This window comes from Ambystoma mexicanum, chromosome 5p (assembly GCF_040938575.1).
Source record: "Ambystoma mexicanum isolate Mex_15411 chromosome 5p, UKY_AmexF1_1, whole genome shotgun sequence".
Taxonomy (NCBI): Eukaryota; Metazoa; Chordata; class Amphibia; order Caudata; family Ambystomatidae; genus Ambystoma; species Ambystoma mexicanum.
Genome location: NC_090930.1, coordinates 807,416,321 through 807,437,856, shown reverse-complemented (window position 1 = coordinate 807,437,856; position 21,536 = coordinate 807,416,321). Strand labels below are relative to the sequence as shown.

The window sequence follows — 21,536 nt, the reverse complement described above, 5'->3', positions numbered from 1 at the left end:
CCATTGTTACACTTGAGCCCACTACCGCGGCTCACACAGGTGTCACAGCGTGTATTCATCCAGAGTGCTGACCAGTGTTCTCCACCGCTTGCTGTCGCCATCCACGCTTTGCTGGTGCCTGGAACGCCTCCTGCTCGGTCTGTCCCAACACAGGGTATGGTTGATGCCCCTCCCTCCTTCCACCTAGGTAAGCCCATTAGTATTTCCCAGCATACATCCTGTTCACTGTCTGTTTTTGCCATTGTGATGTACTAAACCCTTGCTTGCCTTACAGCGGTCAGGGGGGTTTCCGGCGTTCCTGGTTCCCAATACTTCAGCACTCAACACCTGTGGCCTCAAGGATCGCACAGGGAGTGGTTTAGTATCTCCCTGTGTGGTACTTGGGGACAGAGGTTTTCATAATCTACACGACAATCAAGATATAACAGTCGTCAAGTTAAGCAATTATAAAAAGGTGGGTGAAAAATCTTATAGCAGGAGTTTTGCTTATTGTGAAAGTTCTGGTCTAGACCTCCATTAAAGATCTGCAAACAAAAATGGAACAGTAATGTGCTACAATGTGAGGAAAGGCATGCAGGAGCCCATTAATAAGGTGTCCTCTATTGATATCTGATCCCTGTCCACCTAGGATCTAAGCTGGAAACATTTGGTATTGTTACACTTTGTGAAAAAGGTCAATAGAGAGAAGTCTGGCAGTTGACATAACATGTCTGCCTTGCAAAACAGTTATTTGTGTTCATACCGTAAAAACATGGAATAGACTTAGCTCCTGAGGCCTGGACTTAGAGACCCCTGGCATTATGCGTTAGCAAAGGGATATCATCCCTTAACCTCTTTAGTGCCAAGGACGAGGTATCTTGTCCTTTCTGGCCCTTGTTTTGTGTGATCCCTGCTTTGCAGGGATCACACAAAACATTAATCCAACCCCCGGGCTATGTGAGGGGAGGGCCCCCCCACACTGCCAGGGGGCTGGATTACCTTCAGTTTCGTGTCGGCGTGCGTAATGCACGTTGGCGTGAAACTGAAAGTAATTTTCACTGCAGCAGCCATTTCGGGCTGCTGCGGGGAAAACAGAAGGTTAGTGTTCACCTTTCTCCCCCTCGATCGGGGGAGGTGTCGTTGGAAAGGGGAGATTCTCCCCTTTGCAACGACACCCTGTGTGACAGCATTGCTGCCCGCGTGTCAGGCGCAGGGCGCTCGATGCGCGGGCAGTAATGCCCACTGGACCACAAGGGAAATGTTTGTGATGTGGGGGGTTAGGGGGGCTGCTTACAGTAAACAGTCCTCTTCCCCCCCGGCCCCCAAAGCATGGGGGCCCATATATAAAGACCCCTGGGGGCAGACAGGTGACCATCTGCCCCCAGGGGTGGGGGCATAAAAAAAAGAAAAAGACTAAATGAAAAATACGTGATGGGAAGGTGAGTAGGTTTGGGGGCCCTAGCCACCAGGGATTTTTTCGGAAATGGTGTCCTTGGAAAGGGGAGACTCTCCCCTTTCCAAGGACACCCTGTGTGACAGCATTGCTGACTGCGGATCAGACGCAGGGTGCTCGATGCGCGGGCAGCAATGGCCACTAGACACCAGGGATGTCTTTGAATGCGGGGGGAGATGGGGGCTGCTTACAGTAAGCAGCCCTCGCCCCCCCGGCCCCCAAAGCATGGGGGCACATATGTGTACAACCCTGGGGGCAGATGGCTGATCATTTGCCCCCAGGGAAGGGGGCAAAATAAAAAAACTAAAAAATATGGGAATTTTGGGTGCGAGTGGGGGGCCACTAGCCACCAGGGATATATTTTACAGAAAAGGGGGGTGGCCCTCTCTCCCTCACCCCAAGGGGAAATGGGGGCACCCCTTTTAGCCCTCCCTGGGGGCAGATATCTGCTCATAGGAAGGGGCATCTGATCCCAGGGAGGGCTGCATGAGATGCCGCCATCTTATCTGTCTTATCTGTCCCCAGGGAGGGCTGAACAGGGCTGAACGAGATGCCCCCCTGCATTTGGTGTGGGGGGTAGAGGGTCACCCCCCATTACATTAGAAAATTACCTGGCGGTAAGAGGACACCCGTGGGAATGCACAGAGGACTGACTTGCGCAAAGCGGCCCAGAATGTATTACCCAGAACCCCAGACAAAGTGAATGAACATTGTGTTTTCCCCCCACCAAATATCTCACTTTGTCGGGATTGTGGCTAATAAAAACTAGGGCAATTTGCACAAGGCAGACCTCTGTGGATTCCCATGGGTGTCCTCTTTTGGGAAATGCATGGGGTTCCCTGTTTCCCTTGCTGGCTTCGACACCCTAGGCCCAAATCTGTAGGTTGCCCACATGAACAAAATGGGCAGTCGCGAAAGGCTTGGGGTTACCAGTGGGGTTACCCTTTTCCTTTTGCGTCCCCGTTAGGTGCACCCACACATGTGAGGTACCGTTTTCATTGGGACACGTGTGGGGACGCGGGAAGGTAAGCCATGTGTTGTTGGCGGTGTGTTTCAGTGGGCGGCTAGAGCGAAATGTCTGAGAATCGTCTTCATTTCCAGCCAATTTCGGAGACATTTCCCTGTATCCACTCACTGAAACACGTCGCCAACAACAGATGTCATACCTTCCCACGTTCCCACAAGTGTCCCAATGAAAACGGTACCTCACATGTGTGGGTTCACCAATCTAGCCACAAAGGGAAACGGCTAACCCATTGGTAACCACAAAAGGGTTTGGGAAGATAACCTACGGATTTGGGCATAGGGTGTACAAGCCACCAAGGAAAACTGGGAACCCCATGCATTTCTGAAAAGAGGGCACCAGTAGGAATCCACAGAGGTCCAACTTGCGCCAAGCGGACCAGAATGTTTTACCCAGAATCCCCGACAAAGAGGAAAAATGTGGGGTTTTTTCGGCACATTTCGGACTTTGCGGGGGTGTCTGGGTAATAAATTCTGGGCCGATTTGCGCAAATCATACCTCTGCGGATTCCCACGGGTGTCCTTGTTCGGAAATGCATGTGGTTGCTTGTTTTCCTTGGTGGCTTGGACACCCTAGGCCCATATCTGTATGTTGTGCTTGTCTGGAGAAAGTGTCAAATTCAGGTGTTGAAACAGACTTGGGGTTACCTGTGTTTTAGGCTTTCCCCTTGGCGCCCAGGTAGGTGCACCCACACATGTGAGGTACCGTTTTCATCGGGACACCTGTGGGAACCCAGGAAGGTATAACATTTGTTGTGTTTGTGTGGTTTTCATAACGTTTTGACCCATTTGCTGGTGCCCTTTGTCACACTTTGTCACACAACCCTTTCATTTACCAAATGTGACCTACATTTAGTTGCCGCTTTAGGCACCATACACTTTTGTAACCTGCACAAGTCACCTACCCTTGAAAAGGTCTGCCTGTGCTCTTTCAAAAATTGGATGCTTGCCGTTCCTCACCACATTGCTTTTTCCGATTTACACATGCTAAGTGTGTCTGTTCAGGCCGTGAGCATAAAACTCCTGTGCACCATAGCTCAGTGTTTGGCTTGTGGTATTGCTTGTTTTGTAAAACACTACAAAATATGTGTGCTTTCCTAACTGTAGGAGTCGGGGGCATGTAGCGGAGCATTGATTTTCTCGAAATTCATAGAAGCCATTGCCGTACCAAGCCAACCATGTCCAACACATACCTTTTTTCGGTCATTTTCCTGCTTTTCCCACAATCTATGGCATTTTCCCCTACCTACTGTTTGCCTGACCTACGCAAATCACCCCTTCCTGAACTTGGAATTCTGTCTACTTTTCAGAAATATATGCCTTTCTGTCCTCCAATTTGGCTTTCCTACCCTTTTCTCCCATTCCGTCCATGCATGTCCAATTGGCAAAAATGGCCAAAATCACCTACCTCTCACAAAACAGTTGAGAACCACATCAAAATATTTTTTTTTCCTTTCTGCTCAACCTGTTCTTGAAAGCCAGGAAATTGGGGAACTCAGCACAGCAAACCATTCGTTTCTAGCTCTTAAAAGGAAAAAAAACCACAGGCTTCCTTGTACATCATTTTATTGGCATTTTTTGAAAAAACCCAACATTTTTTGCTTATTTTCTCTCACCCCCCCTACAGCAACCTAGGATTCCTGGGTGGTGTTATGACCGCCTACATGTGGGGGGAAAAAAAGGAGCCAAATTTGGCCGAGATACCTCATGTAACAAAAAAATTACAACACATTGAATGACCACATACCGAAATCACCAAAAAAGACCCTGGCACTGGGGGGAAATACCCATGGCACTTTGTTAGGGAGAATTTTCTCTTTAGGCTGAATTTCCTAACCTAGTGAGTCCCCCAGCAGCTTTGCTGGATTTCTGGAGTTGTTTTTTCCTCCTGCCAAGAATGAGACTCTTTTTCTCCCGCTCTTGGACATGATTTATGGTATTCCGTTGACTGGTAATGTGTTTTATGGGCTAAGGGGTCCTTTACTCCATAGGGTCTCATGTGTTTTTACGGTGTCCAGACATTTGGTCGACCTAAAACTGGTCGAATGACATTTGGTCGACGCAATTTGGTCGAAAACCAAATGGTCGAATTTTTTTTTTAATTATATATTTATTTTTCGGGTTTTCGTTTTTTACAAAAATGGGTTTTTAGAAAAAAAGGGGGTTGGGGGGGACCCCCCCCCAAAAAAAAAAAAAGGGGTGAAAATAAAAAAATTCGACCATTTGGTTTTCGACCAAATTGGTTCGACCATTTGTCTGGTCGACCAATTTTTTTCGACCAAATGTCTGGTAACCGTTTTTACTATGTGTGTTACACAGCACCCTCCGTGCAGTGACACAGGGGTGTCATAGTGACACCCCACCATAGACTCCATACCCTGGGACTGACTACTGTCTTACCCTTTAACTGGTCCCTTTCTTTGGTCCAACTCCTTTTTGAACCTTTACAAGATTTTTGTGCACTGCAACTGTGTGACCTTGGAAACATTTCGTTTGGATCCTCTGAAAGTGGATCCGGCCAATTGAACTCTAACTTCACGGTTTTACTTTGCCTTTCCCTCTTGTTATGTTCTGATAAAAGTGTTGGGATCTGTTTCAACTTGTTCTCTGCTCTCCTCTCCCTTTTTAAAACAAACTATTAGAGTGCCATCTACGTTAAGCGCTCACCGCTGTCTGAAAATAAGTGGGGCTTTACTTAAGACTTGTCTAATATTCTTTTAAGGGAGTGTATATCTTTTAGTGACCTTGTTTTTGAATTGCTTAGTATTAGTGCCTGTGTGTTTTTCTAGATGTGGTTTTAAATAAATAATTATATCTCTTTTACACCAAGCCCTGGTCAGTGTTTACTTGTTCTACTGTGTTCTCGTGACCTATTGTGAATACTCTGTACACTGCCTAACTCTTCTTGAGGGAAGTCTGACTGCTCAGCCACAGCTACCAAGTGAATCTGTGTGGTACAGACTGCTACCAAGTAGGTTTACTGCCAAACACCTGTAGTCCTAAATCTTTTGCAGTGGTCCCAGAGGGAACTGCACAGGTTTCTGCCTAACACACTTAGAAAGGGTTAAACTTGGAACATAAATTAGGAAATGTTTGGACATTTTCGGAATTAACCGGGTGTTCAGTGTGACAATTCAAAGCAAGCACTGGCACCCAATCTTCATATGTACATTTAGTCAACAAACACAACAAAAATACAATCATTAAATAGGTAAATTATAAAATTAGAGTCACTAAAATAGCTACCTTGAGTCAAACAGAGTCCCATCCAGCAGCGTTCCATTGTAATGATATCGTATAAAATCTGACACCTGTACTGTGCGGGAACAGTTGTCCGGTACATAGTAAGTTTCCACTTGAATTGTGTCTTCAGAATTCCATATATCCATTAAAAGTACATCAAAATGAAGCACAGCATCAGGAGGGATTACGCCAGCTGTGAGTGTGGGGAAACACGTCAGTCTGCCATCCATCTCCATGTAAAAACAGTAATTCCAAAATACAATTCAACATAAAATGACAGCAATTTCTCATTAGCACTGAATTTCATTGACATACTTAAATGTGCTAATAAACAGTGTGAACATACTTCTCATTACTATAAAAGCATAGAGGAAAAGACAAAGCTGTAGTCTACAGTTTTGCAGCAAGTCAAGACATGGGAAGATCATCTTTGCCTGCTAATATTTGAACAATAACCTCTGACACGGGGAATTTACTGAGTGGTAACCTCCCAGAGACCAAGGTCCAACCGAAGCCAGGGCTTTAACACGACCCTGGGTCCCGTTACCGCCTCACAAAGCCCCCAGTCGAGTGGGTTATGGCTATTTGTGCCGATCCAGGGACAATCGAGATGGTGCGGCAGGTACCAAGGTACTAATTAGGAGAGTCAAGCTGGCATGCGCACATACGGAAGGCAGCAAGATAGACGCTGCATAAATGAAGAACAGACTACTGCCGAATGGACGTTCCAGAAAGACTTCGGTCAATTCCCGAGAGGCAGCGGACTCTGGGAAAACTGAGTAGGTTCTAAAGAGGGGAACAGCATCTGGGTGGTGGTGGCACTGGGCCGAGATGTGTAGGGAAGTCTTGAGGTTTGTGCGAGGCAACAGGATAATGATGAAGTGGTGCAGAGTAGAAGACGGCTGGATCAGCAACAACGAGCACGATGCAGGAGTGGAATGGGAGCCCAAAGAGGCCCTGGAAATCATTTTCAAAGTGGACCCATATTACATATTTTCAGCAAGTCCAACCCTTTTCCTATAATAACATTTGGGAATAAAATAATTACCACACAAAAGAGGCACATGGTGTGGAGAGGCCTACCAGGAAATCTTAACAGTTACCTTTAGGCCAGCCCACAACTGGCATGAGGGAGGCCAGCAGTAACCGAGTAAGGAGGCAAACGAACAAGCAATGTAATCGGGTACAGGCTACAGCCCACTTTCTAGCCAACGGGAAGACCAAATCACACAGACACAGGGCAGGAAATGGGCCACAGGGGGGCTCCAGCAAGACATGTCTTGCTGCCTTGTACCCAAACCCAGGCGCTTACGCACAAAACTCACACCCGTAGTGCAACAGGATTGTGCTGAGACAACTGGGCTTCAGAACAGGGTACTCCCAGCAAGATCTGTCCTAAAGCCAATTTATCACTAGCAACCCACGTTTCAACAAGCAGACACTTTCAATCGACTTGGCATAGGCAACTGAATAAAGAAACAGCCAAAGTCTTACATATTTGTTGTAGTTGTCCAGACTGGTATATATGTCCTGCAATGGAGAGACATTTTCTTCTTAGGGCGAGTATTGTGACCAATTAAAGCTGCAGATCCCAACCTCCATTATTCGATCAAAAGGGTTTCTTACTTAAACACAATAAAACATGTTTCAAATGTATAATTCTGGACATAATTAGGTTCCCATAATGCTCTTTGCTTTTATGCAAATTGCCAGTATTGGGTCCTATGAAGAGATCGTATTGTATGCCCTTAGGCCTCGCCCCCTCATCCTTATGTCCCCGCCCCTCCAAGGATGGGAGGGTTCCCCAGTACATGTTTTCCATTTCCAGCACTGCACAGACACACATACTAATTATGTACAGTGGAATTTAATCAGTGCACCAAAAGAGGTTTCATTTTAATATTATCCTCGCTCATATAACAAATGTTTTCACATTCATACAGTTCGAAGAGGACAATGGTAGTGGGGTCAGGAGCGAAAGAGCAGGATATAGCATTATAATGTACACATTAACCTGAGGCTACCTTAATGGCTTTGGGCTGATAATACATATCTATGTGGATGAAAGGTTTTCGATGACTCCCCTTCTGCGAGTATCTTCTCCGAATGCATGAAGCCATTCCGATGGGCCTCTCTTTGCAGAACCAAAAATGTTAGCTGTACAACATGGTGACACTTTGTAGCTTGACCATATAAGAGATGGGAGCAAAAAAGCTCACACCACCCCATAGATTATGCAGATCAATCTGCAAGCGTATTTTAACCTGGGGTTCACTGATAACATAAGGCGTAGGGCTCAGGGAAAGTATGCATATACTATATGTATCATATGCAGTGCGCCAGATAAGATTCCGAAATGAGAGTATTTTAAAATCGCTATTTTTTAAAGTTGGAAGTAAAAAAATTGGGAATAAAAGATTAAGTACCGTTTCCAATGGGGGTGTTAGGGAGAATTCTCAGAAATGTGCTGATTCCCTCTACCTTAGAGACTCCCAGCAACTTGGCTGGATTTTGAGGACTTTTTTTTTTAAACATGAGAGAGTGAGACCCTTTTTACCCACTCTCTCATGTGTTTTAATGCGATTTGTTTCTTTTGGTTGTGGAGTGTGACAAACTCCATAGGCATCATCTTTTACATTGTGTCACACAGCACCTCCAGTGCAGTAGCACAGGGAAGTCTTTCAGATTTCCCAAAGGTTTAAATACCTTCTGTAGGATAAACTTCTGTTTCCGAGAGCAGTAAAGTGAAATTGACTTTACTTACATTTGTAACTTTCTAGACCCAGCACACACTATCTTACAATAGGGTGCTGCATGGGTTACTTGGTATCCCCTTTGTCTTGCTTCTCATGCAACATTTTTATGTTACCCATGAATGGCTGGTGGCAGTGGTTTATTTTTTATTAACATTATGGAATTTTACAGCGGGCTGCGTTTGCAGCCCGGTAAAGCACCCATGGGTGCCATTTTTGTCGAAATGGCCCGGTGTTTTTTCGCCATTTCTTTGTGGAAAGGTCCTTCTTGAGATTTACTCTGCGTGCCAAACCAGGCTTGGTCCCTTTGTTCATTTTGCCTTTGGCAGGATTCACGAGTGAAGCTCGCCTCTGGCTCCAGGGTGTCTGGCTACTGGCGGGGGCTGGAAGCAAGGGAGGTGCCCGAAACTCCATGTGCTTAGTCTCCTAGGAGACAGGAATGCACTCTTAGGTGATTGGCCGGCTCGCTGTCGCGCAAGGACAGCCAACCTGCTGGGTGACTGACAGCTAGGCAAAAGTATCTGCCTGCTTAAGAATATTTGTGGTCTCTTGTTGTTCTAATAATCTTTTGCTTTTACCAACTTCTAAGAGTATTCTAAATGCCAACAGTAAGATATTAATGTCCCCAGCACCCTATCTATTGAAGTCACCTGAGGGTGTAGGTTGTGTCTGTGGGCCATCTCAAAAGGGTCTTGACTAAGTGTACAATATTGAAGTGTATTTGTGTGTTACTTTTTATATTGCACCCTTCTGAAGAAAGCTTTTATAGTGCTACCTTCTGAAGAAGGCTTATTCTAACTGACTGATAAATTAATAATGGTTTATTCAAGAAAACCTTGTGTGCAAGAGTTTTTGAATACTTGTCACTGTGAATCTCCAACTCCCCTACAGCTCACATGGACCCCTCTTGAGATAAGCCTGGCTGCTCAACACGCTACCAAAACTGTGTAGAACAAGCTTATACCAAAGTTTGGGTTTCCTATACCTGTAGTCAGAGTTGTGTGTAGTGCACCCAAAGGGTACTGCATACAAACTTTGCCTAACACCAAGTAAAGATCCTTTGGAATGTGCTTCCTACAGGCCAATATCGCTTTTAAACATTTATGCCAACATCTATTCAAAGGTCCTGCCAAATTGCCTAGTCCCCCTCTTCCCCACTTTAATTGACACCAACCAAACGGGGTTCATCATGGGGAGGAAGACGGGAGATAATATTAGGCAGGCACTGAACTTTATTGAACTTCCCACACGGAGAAAGGGGAAAATGGCCCTACTAGCGTTGGACGCAGCCAAGGCCTTCGATAAGGTAGACTAGTCCTTTTTACACTTAACATTAGAAGCATTTGACTTTGGACCCCAATTTAGGAGGTATGATTACGGCCAACTACTCCTCCCCAAACACCCTACTACAGGTTAACTGGATGCGCTCAGCCCCAATCCCCTCAACATGTGGCACAAGACAGGGTTGCCCCCTCTCTCCTCTTTTATGTGTCCTGATTATGGAGCCGTTAGCCCAACACATCGGACGCAAATAACTCTATCCAGGTGGTGGAGCCTCAGGACAACACAATCAAGGTTTCACTCTATGCTGATGACGTGCTTCTCACCATCTCTGACGTCCAGCCATCTGTTAGAGCGGCCCTTCACGAACTCAAAGCTTTTGGTAATGTAGCAGGTTATGTAGAAGGTTTCAGGATAAACTATGGGAAGTCAGTGGCCCTAGGGTTGGGGTTGACCCCACAGGACATTTATTTCGGCCCTCCCACTCACATGCCCGATTCGTTGGGACAGTAGCTCGATTGAATACTTAGGGGTCCGGCTTACGGCTTCACCGACGGATCTCTATGCGGCTAACCTCCCCCCCCCTTTTCAAGCAGCTCGAGAAGGACTTGGATCGCTGGGCAAAGCAAGAGATATCCTTAATGGGCCGTACCACAGCTATAAAAATGAATCTGCTCCCTCTGTTACTGTACTGTTGTGCCTCCGTCCCGGTGACCATCCCTAAAACGGCAATAGATCAACTTCAACGGAAAGTCCTTAATTTTATTTGGCGGGGCAAAAAAGCTAGAATCCCGAGTAAAGTCATGATGGGAGGGGCTCGTCCTGGGGGGCTTGAGGGTTCCGAACCTCTGTTATTATACAGCGGCAGCTCAACTTACACACCTAATGGCATGGTCCTCTGAGGCTCCAATACCGAAATGGATAGAGGTTGAATAATCACAATGCTCTTTCCGTCTCCGCTTTCTGCCATTCATCCCACACACCCCGCGCAAACAATGGCCACAAGGTCACCCTGAAAATTTGGGATGAGGCCCTAAAGGGCAAAAAAATACCTAGAGGTATAGGCCCACTGTGTTCCCGATTTTTGACAACCCATCCTTTACCCCAGATATTGCCCCAAAAGCATTCGAAACTTGGAAACGAGGGGGGCTGCAAACTCTTGCCCAATTATATGTAGGAGCCCAACCCTGCACATTTGAGGAGTGTAAAAGTGAATTACACCTAGCGGAAAAGGATAGATTCTCCTGCCTGCAGTTGCGACATTGTATCACAAACCCCGAGATTAAGCAAAAAGCCACACGCACCCTAAACCTGCTTGAATTAACGGTCGGGGAGGGCACAGGCAAAGGAGGCATCTCGAGACTATATAAACTTTTTAGGGCGGACCCATTAACTCCCCGCAGGCTGGATTTTATGTCCCGATGGGAAACTGATCTCGGCCAACAGATCGATGGCACAAAATGGTTGGACATCTGGGCCAGAGCCCACTCATCATCTAGATGCGTGACGAACAATGAGTGTGCCCTCAAACTGTTATTTCGATGGTACTACCCTTGATGCAAATCCACAATTTTCAGGCTTCCATTCCTCCCACCTGTTGGCGGAACTGTGGGGCTCAAAGGACGTATTTCCACGTGTGGTGGGGCTGCACCCGAGCCCAGTCATTTTGGAAGAATGGTGTGGGGTTGATTGAAGACATTATGGGGAGCAAACTCCCGATATTCCCTAAAACTATACTATTAGGAGCTCCAGTGGAGGGGGTCTATCCCAGGACTACGGCACGTGCCAAACGATTGACTCAGCTGCTTCTGCTGTCACGCATCACCATTGCCCAACGTTGGAAAGCCCCGGAAGGACGGGGTTTTATCCTATGGTGGGTGAAAGTTAGGGACATTTTGGTTTCAGAGAGTGACCGCAGCAATGGGGGGTAAGCTTCATCAATTCCACACGATTTGGTCACCTCTTCTGGAGTATGACTGTAAATATCCAGCCCTAACTTTTAAACCCCGCCGGGCACGGCTATACTTGGGTCCGGTTGGGGAGCGTTGTAGTGGACAATTGGAGCGATTGGCATTGGTGGGAGGGAAGCAAGAGGAAGGGGAGAGAGGACGGGGTTCACAATGATTGTTGACTTGTGATGTTGCCCTTAACGATATGCTGTACCATGCTCCAACCGTTTACTAATAGAAATACGTTAAAAAAAAAAAGAAGTGATAAAAGAAGACTGGGGCCATTTGGGGAAAAAGGTCACCCAAGGGTGTTGTACTTCAGCAGTGGAAACAGCCGGCGAGTAACAAACACAAATGGTAGAAAAATGTATCCACTGCCACCAGCCACTTAGGTTTGTCTGTTACTGTAACTAAAAGGTTACAGGAGCAGTGAGAAAGAAGTTACTGTGTAACCCAACAGCACCCCTCATAAGGTGGTGTGTGCTGAGCCTACAAAAGAAAAGGTAAACAAGATAAATGTATCCTACTATCCTTGAGAACAGTAGTTCTCAAGGGAAAACAGGGTTTGAAATTAAGATTCGACGAACAGGAGCTAAAACCAGCTCCTGGGTGTTAGGCATTTCCTAGAAGGCAGGAGCTACCGCTGGGGCACCACGCGTGAGTAACCAGTGCACTGCAAATCTAACTTCCACAGCAGATACACACTTTAAACTTTTGTCCATTATGTATGATTCATTACTCTGTAATGTATACTAGATGTATCCTAATTCTTCTTTATTAGCATTCTCAAATACTCAAAGTTAATGTCACATATGTGTAAGGTACCAATTGCCTGGGATGCCAAAATCATCTCCTGGTAGCTATTGGTTTGAAGCTAACCAGGCTCTCCTAGGCTAGAAGCACTAGCTAAAGAGCTCCCTGCTCCCCTCAATTTTGAGCCCTGGAAAGATTATATAAAATAAACAGGGAAGCCCAAAGGGACTCCCCAGCAACACTGTGCATAGGGTGCTGTAACAATCACTTACAGATGCATGTAATAAAATACACTGAGGAAAGAAGCACGGCTCCATTAAAGTAAAAAGAATTACAGAAGCAGTAAAGTAAGATTGCCAAGTCAGAGCAAAAAAAAAAAAAGAATGAGTGAGGGAGGAAAAGTCCCACTCACTCAGGAGAACAGATCAAAGCAATCCAAGAGTCCAGCAAAAAGGGCTGGGGGTCTCTCGGGTTGAGGGGAATTGGGTTGATCCTAATTCTGGAAACCTTTATGTGTAATGGTAAAGGGAAACAAATGATAGAAGAACTTCCCTGCCCAGCTGGCCATGTGGAGACCCAGGACTCCTGCACAATGCCCATTGATTAAGATTCACTAAACAGCTCGAGTTATATCCAATGAAACAGTGGTTGATCTGAGAGATGCCAAGCGAGGCTATCCCATACGCATACAGGTGTTCACTTAGCAATTATAAGGGTCATGATGGAGTCTGCTGGGTGTCAGCTTGTCAGCTCCTTCATTTCCACAGAGTGTGAGAAGTGCAATGCGGTTATCCAGAGACAAACATGTGTTCTTTAGTATTTGCACACCAATGGCTTTCGCCTGTCACATGGCAATGTTGCATCTCTGCTGCACACCACAGAGAAGCTTACAACGAGGCTATTTGTTTGCCATAATCATTGACTCGGTTTTGATTGTAGGGGTTATATTGGAGAGTGGGAGTGAAATCCATATTTTTAATTCCTGGATATAATTACATTTCGGATGTCGGAACATTTTCATTAACAGGTTATAAACCTGAATTCTGATAGTGGAAGTAGCCATTGTAAGAGAGAGGTCATCTCTCTAGCCAACCCTTGTCTATTGAAGTGACTAGGGTGTAAAGATTGTGCAGCTCCAACTTAAATGAATACTCACAACCAAGACCACCTATTATCAAAAGGTTGAAGCAATAAGGGGCTTGTGATGACGTGTCTTGAGTATTGTACTATTCTTTTGCTAAGACTTAAGAACAATCTTTAAAAAACTGAAGCTATTGCTTGCCGAATCACATCGATTTGTGCTTGGCCATAAACAGAAGCACCCTTTTCGACGTGCGCGGTTTACTCTCTGCTGGCAACCTGTGGAATAAAGACGGATTTACAAAGCTTTAAGATGCACACGATATTTTGAACACCGTTCCAATCCACCTCAGAAAACTGTGCCCACTAAGTTCTTTTCCATATTTTTAGTGGTGTTAATTAGATAAAAATCAATTCCGAATTTAGTATGTAGGCCATGGCAGCCGGTTCATGGGGATGTCTTGGCCCGTTCCTCTCATGCAAAGGAGCTTTTACATATGCACCTCTATGTGACATTTACCAGCATGCAATGCGTCTCGTTTGTATTTTAGCCTGCTGTATTTGTATATGTAAATAAATCCCAGCTCTTTGTCTCCTTTAAGTGGTGTAAATAACAGAACTAGCTTGCAAGGCAGCATTCATGCAAGGTGTTTAACAGAACGTTTTACGAGCGTGGAACATATACAGCAGCTTCAAAGCAAACCTAATAACTAAAGGCAGTGTGACGTCATCTGGAACTAAACCCGCAAACCAGAAGTACATTTGTACATGACGGCTCTTGCAGCGTGCGCATTTCATTGAGTGCATGAGAGTGGAGGAGGTGGGGGGGATTGGGCGGAGTCATGTTTGGCGGAAGAGCTTAGCAAGGAATCAGGATAGTAGCTCAGTTACCTAACCTCTGTCTGTGACGGGCATTCTGGCATGATGGAACGGAATGAGTAAGAGGAGGGAAGGTTTGAAGCAAGAAGTACAATATGCACAGCTGACCCACGCATCTGAACACGATCCTATAATAAGAATAATAATAATAATAATAATAATATGCATCATTGATAAAGTCTCCCATTCATTGAAATGAGGGCGCTGGGTTGCTAAGCTGTCATCACACCTGCTTTGTATGTCTGAGAAAGCAGGCATGTGCATTTAGGAAGCTATTCTAAAATGTGTGGCGTACGAGATGTCTGGACTTACAAACTCCTTCACTCCCATAAGCAAGCTTCGGTGGGATCTTCACGAATCGTCTTTCATTCACGCACATTCCAATCAAGGCCTTGTCCATTCCAGCGATTAGCTGACCCTTTCCGACGAACACGTTGTACGTGGAACCTCTGTCATAGCTATAAAAAAACATAAGGGAAAAATAAAATGCAATCATTAGGACAACAAAATCACTAAGGAAGAAAAGACCACAGCACAACAAAATGGGATTCTTTTTCTTTAGGAATATAGCATGCGCAATACTCCAGCCAACAGCCAACTAATGCTGATGTAATGCTGAATGTTTTCGATATTGAAGGTGTATGAAATTCAAATATCAGAACAAATTTCTATCTTGGCTATCTGTTGTAATGCCTAAATAATTTGAAAGGCATTGCAGGATATATATTAAACATGACAAAGCAAGAATTCTGGATTAAAGGAGAGGACCTGGAGCCATTCAAGATTGTCAACCACAAAATGCAAGCATGTGAAGACGAAGGACCACCAGAGACCCACAGGAGGGCTGCCGCCTCAATCACCCTTACCTGAGCCAAACACTGCATACTGGATCTAGGCATTTAAAATCACTCAGATGACCTGAATCAGGCGTCTTCCACCTCTGGACTTGAGATCAAAAAGGCTGAAGTCCTGCTCTTCATTAATTGCCTTTCCATGGTTGTTGTCGTCACCAGTTCTGCATTTGGCATGTCCCTGCCTGGAACTGGACTGCATGGTACATGGGCACCTTCCCGTTTCCCTTTGCTAGAATCCTCATGTTTTGATGGGACCTTGCCCACCTACTGCTGCTGCCATCCATCACATCGAGGAAGTCTCTGCTGTGACCCCAAGTCTGACTGCGCTGCTCCTGTGGACCCAACGACTCTGTCCTGGGCCATAGCAATGACTGCACCGGTTTCCTGCTGCTGAGTGGTCCTCCGGTTCTGCTGGAATTGAAAACGAAACATCCTCAACCTGTCCAAAGGTCTATGCAAGGGCCTAGCATAACCATCAGTGGAAGCCTCAGACCTGCAGCCTGTGAGCCTTCAGCGACTTTATCCACAGTGAGCGCTGTTGGTCCCACTGGTTCACTGTTCATGGTTGTCACTCGAATAGCGAGTTGGTGGGGGTCGAGATACCTTACATCTCTAAGCTTCGGTATCCTAATTGACTAGCATTGTGTGCAAAGTGCTTATTTAAAAATTAGCTACCTTACTGGGCCATAAGCATTGGTGGGTCAGGAGTCCTCTCTACAGCCACCTAGGGCCAGCACACTGGTAGTCTTCTCCTTCCATAATTGGAGGACTGACTGGGAGCGTTCTACATTGAAATTCTACAAACGCCTACTTGATAAGGCCACCTGCCTGTAACAGGCTGAACTCTGGTGCTTTTAGGGATGAACCATTGTTCTTATTGGTTACACTGAGTATCCTACCCCCTTAAGGCTTGTGAATCTATGTTTAACCCTTTTCTCTCCACTTTAGCTAGCTTACTGTGTTTATAACTTAGTCTAACAGAATTGAATTCTAAAGTTATAGGCAACTCATTGTGGTTTTACCAAACTGTAGCTGTCCAAATGGCTATTAGTACCCGGCGAGGCGTCACATGCTTTCTAAACACGCACGCCGTTGGATGTAGGGCAGGCATTACCCGACCAGGAATCCCTTACCTGGTGCAGCGCCGTTTCCAATGTTCCTTCCGCTTCCGTACCCAGCAGGGCAGGGGGGGCAGCCTCTCAGCCAATGAGGAGGCTCTGAACGGGGGAATTAACAGCAGTAATCCCCCCCACTCCGAGCCGGACTCCCGGCCACTATATTTCCCTGCCGGGGAACGAGGTAAGTGTTGTCCCTCTGCCCCTCTACGCCCCCCAATCCACAGAATTCCCTCCCCGCGCCCCACCGCCACTTTCCTTCTTTTTAGTCCATTTCTGGAGCGGACGCACTGGGAACACTTCTGTCCCCAGCACGTCGGTTCCCGATCTGCGATAGGCCGTCATGGAAAGGAAGAAGGGACTACAGGTAGTCCCTTCTTCCTTTCCATGGCGGCCATTTTTTTGTTTACAAAACGGACTTAGTTTTCCCTTCACCAGCAGCCATTAAAAAAAAAAAAAAAACATTATAATCTGTTCAGAAACGCCAGAGCGTTTTGGAACAGAAACAAAAATGCTTTTAGTACCCCAGTCTTACTGGTTGGGGTACTAATAGCAATAAGCCCCTCCCAGGGTGGGCATGACCACGTCAGGTAATGCCCTGGGGCGTTCGTTAAGGCCCGAGCAAAACTGTGGGCCCCGAGGCATTCCCTGAAGTGGTGATGCATCCCCTGCTCGGGGCTTATTGCTTAAATAGTGATTTTACATACCAGTAGCGAGTTGGGCTTGATCGGTTTGATGCTTGCATTTATTAGGATATTTTTGACTTTGCCCTTGTTAACTGTACTTCACACCAAACCTTCCTCGTTTCGAAACTAAGCCCGACTGCTCAGTCACTCTTACTTGTAAACTGCTTGCACTTTTAAATTGGCTTCTAAGAACCCCTCACCAGACCAGATTCTGAAAAACCCATTTAAAAGTATGCTTTCAGCCGCTGCGCCAACTTAACAGCATCTGACATAAACCTCTGTATTGTGGTGCTAAAGGACAAAAGGAACTTTGTCTGCCTCCATCTTAATTTTTTCCCTACTGCCTGGCATATTGCAGTCTTGTACAGAAATGAAAAAGAAAGTGCCAATACTCTTGAGGACCCCAGTGGGAGCCGGGGCAAACAGTAACACACAAAAAATGAATTCCTTATGGTATAATTCTTTAACAACAAAAACATGGAATGATTGGTTTGTACAATGTTATTGATTTAATGTCAGGTGAGCACCACAAGTGGAGTAACAATCAGTACAGAACATAACACACATAGGTTATCCATGCCAAACGTTAATAAAGAGCTTGTAGAATATGTTTTACACAACAGACGTGAACCTATAAAGAGTGATATGTAAAGAATTGCGTTATACATTATGTATTATTCAAAAGTCCACAAATGTGGATTATGGCTATTAGCACACAGTGGCAATAGTAAGTAGAATGACACTCTGGCACTTTCCCTTTCATGAAAACAAGCTTGCAAGCGAACGTGTTTTCTTTTAAGGAAGGAAGACCACTGCAAAATGACCACCATCAAAAACATAAGAGCTCAAAATATGTGCCCTCTTTTACATTTCTATGCCAAGCTCATTGTGGCAGAGAAGTCAAGGGTGTGCAGGAGCCGCAAAGAGAAAAAAAGGTAAGTGAAGCTTTTTTAAAAAAAAAAAGAAAACTATGGAAGCGGGTGGTCGAGCACCAGAGCTTGCTCAGAATGTGTGTACATGCAGTAAGATTCAGCCGGAGTTCCAAGCAACTTGATTAGTCGCCTACCCTTCGCCAGGTTGCTAATATCCAGCAATGGGTCGATTGACAAGTCCCATTTGAGTAACCTAATTTCCTACTGAAGGTGCTGAGCTTCAGGTACCTAAGCTCTGGTTGATGCGCACTCTTAGACAGAACGCACTATAGAACTTTCAACTCCTACATGGAGTATCGAAACACCTTATTTTGAAATGTTAGCTCTTTGTTCATATGGCTAGCAGAAAGGGAATACGCAAGGTCTGCTTCACATGCTTCTTGGGAACATTTTTGTGGGCGAAAAGAACACTACCGCAGCCTGGGAAACCTTCAGTTTTACAGCTTGAAATATGCTGTATTTGCACAGCTTGTGGTGAAGTTATGTTTCCTCGCTGCTGACCTACTCAATTATGGTCTGGATCAGGAAGAAAATACATTTAGAGAACTGATAATGATGCACTGCCTCACTCCAGGGCATTCAAGCTTGCCATGCATCAGATCATGTTGAAGCCAGAACAGAGCAAATGTGTACTGTGTGGGAACCCGTTTCAATCTGGAGATTCATGAAGTAGCGTTGTTAAAGCACAGTTACACTTTCCGAGGTCCCATTCTTGACTAATAGTACAGTCGCAGCATGTGTCCACCACTTCATAATAAGGTTGCTTGAAATATATAGAACACATCTCGCCCTTAAAAATGTCTCTCTTCACTAAAATGAAAGTCCACTTTGGAACAAAGGGGGAGACCTGTTGAGATAGGTGGAGGGTGTCCCTCCCCTTAACCTGAAATAACATGAAAGGAACACCACCAACAGCCCCAAACATGTATGGCATATAAATTGCATACCAACCAGACATCTCCTTGTGCATTAATCATATCATGTAATATTTCCATGGCAGGATGTTGTTGGGTCAGGAACTAAAAATACATTCGAATGTATTGTGTATTCTAAAATACAAAAATATATCCAATGGGAAATTGCCTCCCAGCATCTTAAATAAATCAAGTATCATGAATCTTCATTCACAACAAAAGTCCCCAAGTCCCACGATCGTCAAATTAGTGAAGTTGTCTACATATTGTCTTTAAACAGTGATCCATATACCATGCATGCATTTAGCAGGCCATAAAGTTCAGCAACGATCCTGGATGCCCAATTTAGTCTCTATTTTCCACATACAGGCACTTGAAAATTCTTTGATTTCATTCTCACTCTTCTTAATCCTTAAAAGCACAGGTGCTACTATAGCTCTCTCAATTTGTACATCGGGGTCTATCTGGATTTGGTGAATACTAGAAGGATAAGAAATTAGCTTGAACTGGCAAATAATAGCAGTCAAAGTCTGGCATTGCCAGTCCAACCATCTGTAGTGGTGCCATCATTTCCCCGCCATCCAACCCTATCGGCTTACCGGCCCAAACAAACTCAGTCAAAAGCAATGCTTTTTAGATTTTCAAAAAAGGCATCAGGGAGAATGAACAGGATATTAAGAAAAAGATACAAAAGCCTGGGGAGACCAGTCATCTTAAGGAGCGCAATTCTGCTAATCAAGGATAAAGTGTGTCCCCCCCCCCTTCACCCATTTGTCAACCTGTGAATTAAATTGGTCAACAACGTTCCCAAAGTTCTCCCCAAATAATGTATTGGATCATGAGTAATGTCAACTCCCAGACAACAAGTGTTGTCTGTTTCCATCTAAACCCCAGGCCATCTCAAGATTCTCTTGTTTCTTCTGTCAAGGGAAAAATGACAGATTTAGTCAAGTTAATTTGAAGTCCTGAATACGTACCAAATTCTTTTATAGCGTTCATTATATATAGCAGATTTTCTTGTGGGTTTTTAACAAAACACCATGTCATCAACATAAAGTGAAACAACCAGTCTATGTGTATAGAATTGCAAGCCACTTTATGTGCTGTTCTCGCAAGTGTGCAGCAAGAGAAAACAACAGCAGCGAAAGGGGACATCCCTGTCTGGTCCCTCACCTAAGCGGAAATGCCTCAGATAATCTACCATTCACATTAATTTTAGCAGTCAGTGAGTTATAAAGTATGGCCACCATTCAAAGAAATACTTTACCGATTCCCATCCTTCTGAGTACTGTAAAAAGGAATTGCCATTAACATTGATTAATGTTGAGAATAAGATATTGCACCTATGTTCATGGTTTTAAAGCCACATTTAACTAGCCAAAGATGGCCGCCTGGATTTCACCGGGAAGGATGGCTTTAAAACACAGGTCACATGACCGAGCATAGGAGTTTCCTATAATATGGTAAAAATAAAAGAAGCCCGTTATGGTTAGGCTGTCAAGATTCGCCTGAGGAAGTCCCTGAGCAGGGATGGAACGCGTGGCAATGAATCAGCGGTTGTTAGGACTCTGAAACCTGTTCATAAAACTGTTATGTTTTCACATGATATGGAATGTTAACAAAGAATAAAATATTTTAGCACTCAGTATTGGGGATTGAGTGTGTTGCTCATTTTGGCTATGCTGGAAGTGCTGGTCACCAAAAGATGATTTTCACTAGGAGCATAGCAATGGTTGAAATATATATTATACACACACTGTAAAAACTTTAGTTAAAGTGCAGTTAAATTGAGCAGATTTAACGCAACAAAACCCTTGAAATTCAGCAGATGTGGGAAGTCATGACCAGCTTAACTCTGCACGTTCCCGTTGCAAAGCCCATGATCACATACATATTATAAGAGAGTCACAATGACCTACAAAATGGCATTATGGGGGACATAGCATTATGGGCGACATCAACAGGAAGACGCTGCATTAAGCTGGTCATGACTGCCAACATCCACTGAATTTCAATGGTTGTTTTGCCTTAAATCTGCTCAAGTTAACTACACTTTAAAGTTTTGTCTGTGAATATATATATATATATATATCAGTAGTGTCAGCCAAGGGTTGACTAGTGTTGATCAGAAGAAAACAACGAATCGATCCCTTTATTAGGTTAACAAAGCCATTTATTTTGCATATTTGCAAGCTTTCATGGAATGTCTCCACTTCTTCAGGCAGAGATACCTGAGGAAGTGGAGACATTCCATGAAAGCTTGCCAATATGCAAAATAAATTACTTTGTTAGCCTAATAACTGTATCGACGCGTTGTTTAATTCAAGAATTAATCCGGTATCGCCGCAACTGTACTAATATTGCCTGGTTTGATCATCACAGTGCATTGACAGCTACAGACTTTTTGAAACAAGGGTATGACAAGAGAACTATTGAAATGGCCTATATCCGAGCATGTGGAATGTCCAGAGACAACCTATTGTATGACACCAATTCCAAAACTGTCACTAATGATGAACCTAGACTCATTATCTCGTTCGACACTTCCTCCAATAACATTCAGAAAATTGTTGAAAAACACTGGCGTGTTCTTACTTTAGACAATGATCTCAGGCCTATTCTGGCCAACCGTCCTACCATGA

At 44.8% G+C, this 21,536-nt stretch overlaps 1 protein-coding gene across 1 annotated transcript in view; it reads right to left on the bottom strand.

Annotated features, from left to right (window-relative positions):
* The window catches only part of FKBP9 (FKBP prolyl isomerase 9), a 371,826-nt gene that overhangs the window by 271,704 nt on the left and 78,586 nt on the right, over positions 1-21,536 (bottom strand). Inside the window, exons 2-3 of the mRNA XM_069613232.1 lie at positions 14,706-14,851; positions 5,702-5,891 (exon numbers count right to left, since the gene is read on the bottom strand). Of these exons, the coding sequence (XP_069469333.1) occupies positions 5,702-5,891; positions 14,706-14,851 (336 nt within the window). The remainder of the gene's footprint in view (positions 1-5,701; positions 5,892-14,705; positions 14,852-21,536) is intronic.